Below are 8477 nucleotides of genomic sequence, written 5' to 3' on the forward strand. Positions count from 1 at the left end.
ACCCGTCACTACCACACCCGTCACTACCACACCCGTCACTACCACACCCGTCACTACCACACCCGTCACTTCTACACCCGTCACTACCACACCCGTCACTACTACACCCGTCACTACCACACCCGTCACTACCACACCCGTCACTACCACACCCGTCACTACCACACCCGTCACTACCACACCCATCACTACTACACCCATCACTACCACACCCATCACTACCACACCCATCACTACCACACCCATCACTTCTACACCCATCACTACCACACCCATCACTACCACACCCATCACTACCACACCCATCACTACCACACCCATCACTTCTACACCCGTCACTACCACACCCGTCACTACCACACCCGTCACTACCACACCCATCACTACCACACCCATCACTTCTACACCCATCACTACCACACCCATCACTACCACACCCATCACTACCACACCCATCACTACCACACCCGTCACTACCACACCCGTCACTACCACACCCGTCACTTCTACACCCCTCACTACCACACCCGTCACTACCACACCCGTCACTACCACACCCATCACTACTACACCCGTCACTTCTACACCCGTCACTACCACACCCGTCACTACCACACCCGTCACTACCACACCCGTCACTACCACACCCGTCACTACCACACCCATCACTACTACACCCATCACTTCTACACCCATCACTACCACACCCGTCACTACCACACCCGTCACTACCACACCCATCACTACTACACCCATCACTTCTACACCCATCACTACCACACCCATCACTACTACACCCATCACTTCTACACCCATCACTACCACACCCATCACTACCACACCCATCACTACCACACCATCACTTCTACACCCATCACTACCACACCCATCACTACCACACCCATCACTACCACACCCATCACTACCACACCCATCACTTCTACACCCGTCACTACCACACCCGTCACTACCACACCCGTCACTACCACACCCATCACTACCACACCCATCACTTCTACACCCATCACTACCACACCCATCACTACCACACCCATCACTACCACACCCATCACTACCACACCCATCACTACCACACCCATCACTTCTACACCCGTCACTACCACACCCGTCACTACCACACCCGTCACTACCACACCCGTCACTACCACACCCATCACTACCACACCCATCACTTCTACACCCATCACTACCACACCCATCACTACCACACCCATCACTACCACACCCATCACTTCTACACCCATCACTACCACACCCATCACTACCACACCCATCACTACCACACCCATCACTACTACACCCGTCACTACTACACCGATCTCCATTTGCTCCCGGGTCCTGTGTGGTGGTCGGTCGCTGGACATTTCATGAATGAATGCAGTGCGCTCTCTGATTGGATGAGGTGGAGAGGAGGGCTGTGATGTCACACTCCCCCTCCCCCCTCCAGGGATCGCTCTGAATGAATTCACAAAATGCAACTCAATCCAAACAGCCGACCCCCTGTGTACAGTGAGGGGGAGGGGCAACTACTCAGTGTGGGGCGGAGCCTGCAGAGACCACTGGAGTAATGGTGTAGTAGTAGTAGTGTAGTAGCGGTGTGGTAGTGGTGTAGTAGTTGTGTAGTAGCAGTCTGGTGGTGTAGTAGCAGTGTAGTAGTAGTGGTGTAGCACTGTGGTAGTAGTGTAGTAGCAGTGTGGTGGTGTAGTAGTAATGTAGTAGCGGTGTGGTAGTTGTGTAGTAGCAGTCTGGTGGTGTAGTAGCAGTGTAGTAGTAGTGGTGTAGCACTGTGGTAGTAGTGTAGTAGCAGTGTGGTGGTGTAGTAGTAATGTAGTAGTAGTGTAGTAGTGGAACTAACAGAGGGGCCACACAGAACTGACAGACAGGCTGCACAGAACCCACCATTCCCAGACCAGAACCGTCCCGTCACCCCGGGGGTTACACTATGCGGGGGATGGGCGCAGGAATCGCTCTGCTTTGGATGACATGTGATCTCTGCGCTGCAATTTATATACAGGGGGAGGAGATATATATACAGTGGGGATGGAAAGTTTGGGCCCCCCAGCTAAAAATTTGTATTAATGTGCATAAAGAAGCCAAGGAAAGATGGAAAAATCTCCAAAAGGCATCAAATTACAGATTAGACATTCTTATAATATGTCAACAAAAGTTAGATTTTATTTCCATCATTTACACTTTCAAAATAACAGAAAACAAAAAAATGGCGTCTGCAAAAGTTTGGGCCCCCTGCAGAGTTAATATCTTGTACTGCCCCCTTTGGCAAGTATCACGGCTTGTAAACACTTTTTGTAGCCAGCCAAGAGTCTTTCAGTTCTTGTTTGAGGTATCTTTGCCCATTCTTCCTTACAAAAGTCTTCCAGTTCTTTGAGATTTCTGGGCTGTCTGTCACGCACGGCTCTTTGAAGGTCTATCCATAGATTTTCAATGATGTTGAGGTCAGGAGATTGTGAAGGCCATGGCAAAACCTTCAGTTTACGCCTCTTGATGTAACCCCCAGTGGATTTCCAGGTGTTTTTAGGATCATTATCCATTTGTAGAAGCCATCCTCTCTTTAACTTCAGCTTTTTCACAGATGGCATCAAGTTACCATCCAAAATTTGCTGAAATTTTATTGAATCCATTTTTCCTTCTACTCGTGAGATGTTCCCTGTGCCACTGGCTGCAACACAACCCCAAAGCATGATTGATCCAACCCCATGCTTCACAGTTGGACAGAGGTTCTTTTCATTAAATTCTGTGCCCCTTCTTCTCCAAACGTACCTTTGCTCATTCCGGCCAAAAAGTTCAATTTTAACCTCATCGGTCCACAGAACTTGTTTCCAAAATGCATCAGGCTTGTCTATATGTTCATTTGCAAAGTTCAAACGATGATTTTTGTGGTGAGGACGTAGAAGAGGTTTTCTTCTGATGACTCTTCCATGAAGACAATATTTGTACAAGTATCTCTTTATAGTGGAATAGTGACCACAACTCCAGTGTCTGCCAGATCTTTCTGGAGGGATCGTGCCGTCAAACGTGGGTTTTCAATTGTTTTTCTCACAATCCTGTGAGCTGTTCTGTCTGATATTTTTCTTGGTCTTCCAGATCTTGCTTTAACTTCCACTGTTCCTGATGACTGCCATTTCTTAATGACATTCCGAACAGAGGATATTGACATCTGAAAACGCTTTGCTGTCTTCTTATAGCCTTCTCCAGCTTTGTGAGCGTCAGCTATTTTCAGTTTCAGTTTTCTAGACAACTGCTTAGAAGAAGCCATGGTGCTGATTGTTGGGGCAAGGTCAGATGAGTCTGGGCATTTAAAACCTTTGAGATTGACATCACCTGGTCTTCCCAGACCATGATTGAGAACAATCCATGACACTGGCAGGTCTCAGCTTGGCAAAGGGGGCAGTACAAGATATTAACTCTGCAGGGTGCCCAAACTTTTGCAGACGCCATTTTTTTGTTTTCTGTTATTTTGAAAGTGTAAATGATGGAAATAAAATCTAACTTTTGTTGACATATTATAAGAATGTCTAATCTGTAATTTGATGCCTTTTGGAGATTTTTCCATCTTTCCTTGGCTTCTTTATGCACATTAATACACATTTTTAGCTGGGGTGCCCAAACTTTCCATCCCCACTGTATATACAGGGGGAGGAGATATATATATATATATATATACAGGGGGGAGGAGATAGATAGATATATATATACAGGGGGGAGGAGATAGATATATATATACAGGGGGGAGGAGATCTATATATATACGGGGGGGAGGATATATATATACAGGGGGGAGGAGATATATATATATATATACAGGGGGGAGGAGATATATATATATACAGGGGGGAGGAGATAGATAGATATATATATACAGGGGGGAGGAGATAGATATATATATACAGGGGGGAGGAGATCTATATATATACAGGGGGGAGGAGATAGATATATATATATACAGGGGGGAGGAGATATATATATATATACAGGGGGGAGGAGATAGATATATATACAGGTGAAACTTGAAAAATGAGAATATTCCATGCAATCAATAAAACACGGATTGTACATAGAACAATATCGCACCTCTGACAAGCAGAAGCTGCATATGTACTCAGTACTTGGTTGGGGCCCCTTTTGCAGCAATTACGGCCCCAATGCGGCGTGGCATGGAAGCTATCAGCCTGTGGCCCTGCTGAGGTGTTATGGAAGATCACCAGATTCTCATTTTTCCAGTTTCACCTGTAAATCCCCAGCAAAGAGGAGCGTGTGATAAATGCTCTTCTCACCATGTCATGTGATGTGATGTCATGTGATGCGATGTCATGTGATGTCATGTGATGCCATGCCATGTGATGTCATGTCATGTGATGCGGTCATGTGATGCGATGTCATGTGATGCGATGCCATGTGATGTCATGTCATGTGATGCGATGCCATGTGATGTCATGTGATGCGATGCCATGTGATGTCATGTGATGCGGTCATGTGATGTGATGTCATGTGATGCGGTCATGTGATGTGATGTCATGTGATGCGATGTCATGTGATGTCATGTCATATGATGCGGTCATGTGATGTGATGTCATGTGATGTCATTCGATGCGATTTGCGGCAGTCGCGTTGCGTTTTGTTTGGCGTTGTCATTCGTTTATCATTGTCGCAGAAAGTGATGCGATTGCGGTGCGGGAAACGTACAGAATTCGCAGCATTTCCCGCACCTCACCGCTGTGATCCCGGGCCCAGTGAGGCCTCAGGAAGGTGACGGCCGGGACAGATCCTCCAATCAGCATGCTCGGGGGGGGTAAGACTTTTCGCCATGACTGCACATCGCAGCTTAGCGATCATTAGATGAGGCCGCGTTCCTTTTCTTTTCTTCCACCTGGAGATCCGGCCGGTAACCCACCACCTTCTGTATTAGAGCGCCCCCACTCTGGAGGAAGGAGAACAGGGGGCACAGCAGCATTGTCAGTCTGGGGGGGAGGGACATGTATTAGCAGATTTAGATACACTAACACAGGAAGGAAGATTCCGCTGACACCCCGGAATCAGTCGCGGGGCGGCGTTGTCACGATGTAGGTTTTTTATGAACAAATCAGCTGCAGCTGGTGATGGGGGGAGGGGCATACACCCTCCATGCAGACATTGCCCCCCCCCCCCCTTCCCCGGGGCTGCACAAAGAGGAGGTTCTGCCGTAGATGTGGGGTGGAGCTGTGTAGTGGGCGGGGTAGTGGGGGCGGAGTTGTCTCCGGTAGATGGCGGTCGGTATCACACCCGGTCCTCCCCCCCCCCCGTATACAGGCGGTCTCCTCACCCGCTCCGCGCTCCTCCTCCTCGGGCGGCGCTTTGTCTCCTCCGTCCTCCTCTCTGGTGGTTCCCCGGGAAGCCCTCCGGTGATAGGCCGTGCTCCGCCCTCGCCGGTCCCGCTTCATTCCGCGGCTTCTCCCCCCGAGAGACCGACCGCCGGCGCCGCCATTCAGCCCGGAGCATCGAGAGGAGGCGGAGCGGCGGGCACAGCGACACCTACCGACCGCACGGCGGTACTGCACCCGGCGCTGCGCTCTACTCCGCTACACTGGGCGCGGGGGACCCTGACCGACCCCCCAAATCTGCACCGAACCCCCAATACACACCGATCCCCAAATCTGCACCGAACCCCCAATAAACACCGATCCCCAAATCTGCACTGAACCCCCAATACACACCGACCCCCCAATACACACCAATCCCCAAATCTGCACTGAACCCCCCAATACACACCAACCCCCCAAATCTGCACCGACCCCCCCAAATCTGCACCGACCCCCCAATACACACCGACCCCCCAATCTACACCGTCCCCAATACACACCGACTCCCCCAATACACACCGTCCCCAATACACAGCGACCCCCCAATCTACACCGTCCCCCCAATCTACACCGTCCCCCCCAATCTATACCAACCCCCAATACACACACCGACCCCCCAATCTACACCGACCCCCCCAATACACACTGACCCCCCAATCTACACCGACCCCCCCAATCTACACCGACCCCCCAAATCTGCACCGAACCCCCAATACACACCGATCCCCAAATCTGCACTGAACCCCCCAATACACACCGACCCCCCCCAAATCTGCACCGACCCCCCAATACACACCGACCCCCCAATCTACACCGTCCCCAATACACACCGACCCCCCCAATACACACCGACCCCCCCAATACACACCGTCCCCAATACACAGCGACCCCCCAATCTACACCGTCCCCCCAATCTACACCGTCCCCCCCAATCTACACCAACCCCCAATACACACACCAACCCCCCAATCTACACCCCCCCAATACACACCGACCCCCCCAATACACACTGACCCCCCCAATCTACACCGACCCCCCCAATCTACACCGAACCCCCCCAATACACACCGACCCCCCCAACTCTGCACCGAACCCCCCAATCTACACTGACCCCCCCAATACACACCGACCCCCCCCAATACACACCGAACCCACCAATCTACACCGACCCCCCCAATCTACACCGACCCCCCCCAATACACACCGACCCCCCAATCTACACCGACCCCCCAATACACACAGAATCCCACCAATCTACACCAACCCCCCAATACACACCGACCCCCCAAATCTGCACCGACCCCCAAAATCTACACCTACACTGGGCGCGGGGGACCCTGACTGACCCCCCCAATACACACTGACCCCCAATACACACTGACCCCCAATACACACCGACCCCCAAATCTGCACCGACCCCCCCAAAATCTACACTGGGCGTGGGGGACCCTGACCGACTCCCAAATCTACACTGACCTCCCCCAATACAAACCAACCAGAACCCCCCAATACACACTGACCCCCCAATACACACTGACCAGAACCCCCCAATACACACAAACCCCCCCAAATCTGCACTGACCCCCAAAATCTACACCTACACTGGGCACGGGAGACCCTGACCGACACCTCAATACACACCAAACCCCCCAAATCTACACCTACACTGGGCGTGGGGGACCCTGACCGACCCCCAAATCTACATTGACCCCCCCAATACACACTGACCAGAACTCCCCAATACACACTGACCCCCCAAATCTACAGCGACCCCTTCCCAATACACATCGACCCCCCAATACACACCGAACCCTGTAAATACACACTGACCCCCAAATCTACACCGACCCACAAATACACACCAACCCCCCAAAATCTGCACCAACCCCCCAAAATCTACACCGACCCCCAAAATCTACACCAACACTGGGCGCAGGGGACCCCAACCGACCCCCCCCCAATACACACCGACCCCCAAATCTACACCAAACCCCCCCAAATCTGCAACAACCCCCACCCCAATAACTACACCGACACTGGGTGCAGGGGATCCTGACCGACCTCCAAATACACACCAAACCCTCAATACACACCGACCCCCAAATCTACACAGACCGACCCCCAAATACATACCGACCCCCCTCCCTCCAATACACACCGACCCCCAAATCTACACAGACCGACCCCCAAATACATACCGACCCCCCTCCCTCCAATACACACTGACCCCAAATCTACACAGACCGACCCCCAAATACATACCGACCCCCCCTCCCTCCAATACACACCGACCCCCAAATCTACACAGACCGACCCCCAAATACATACCGACCCCCTCCCTCCAATACACACCGACCCCCAAATCTACACAGACCGACCCCCAAATACATACCGACCCCCCTCCCTCCAATACACAACGACCCCCAAATCTACACAGACCGACCCCCAAATACATACCGACCCCCCTCCCTCCAATACACACCGACCCCCAAATCTACACAGACCGACCCCCAAATACATACCGACCCCCCTCCCTCCAATACACACCGACCCCCAAATCTACACAGACCGACCCCCAAATACATACCGACCCCCCTCCCTCCAATACACACCGACCCCCAAATCTACACAGACCGACCCCCAAATACATACCGACCCCCCTCCCTCCAATACACATCGACCCCCAAATCTACACAGACCGACCCCCAAATACATACCGACCCCCCTCCCTCCAATACACACCGACCCCCAAATCTACACAGACCGACCCCCAAATACATACCGACCCCCCTCCCTCCAATACACACCGACCCCCAAATCTACACAGACCGACCCCCAAATACATACCGACCCCCCTCCCTCCAATACACACCGACCCCCAAATCTACACAGACCGACCCCCAAATACATACCGACCCCCCTCCCTCCAATACACACCGACCCCCAAATCTACACAGACCGACCCCCAAATACATACCGACCCCCCTCCCTCCAATACACACCGACCCCCAAATCTACACAGACCGACCCCCAAATACATACCGACCCCCCTCCCTCCAATACACACCGACCCCCAAATCTACACAGACCGACCCCCAAATA

At 52.0% G+C, this 8477-nt stretch overlaps 1 protein-coding gene across 2 annotated transcripts in view; it reads right to left on the reverse strand.

The window, feature by feature from the left end:
* LOC149431217 (zinc finger protein 276-like) overlaps positions 1–5528 on the reverse strand; it is a 33163-nt gene extending 27635 nt beyond the window's left edge. For both annotated transcript variants that reach the window (XM_089665778.1, XM_089665777.1), the window contains exon 1: positions 5339–5528. In XM_089665778.1, the coding sequence (XP_089521904.1) occupies positions 5339–5456 (118 nt within the window). In that variant the 5' untranslated portion in view covers positions 5457–5528. The remainder of the gene's footprint in view (positions 1–5338) is intronic.
* Between the last annotated feature and the right edge of the window lie 2949 nt (positions 5529–8477).

The sequence above is a fragment of the Staurois parvus genome, unplaced genomic scaffold (genome assembly GCF_062004578.1).
Source record: "Staurois parvus isolate SC_StPar_1 unplaced genomic scaffold, SC_StPar_1.0 ptg002341l, whole genome shotgun sequence".
NCBI lineage: Eukaryota > Metazoa > Chordata > Amphibia > Anura > Ranidae > Staurois > Staurois parvus.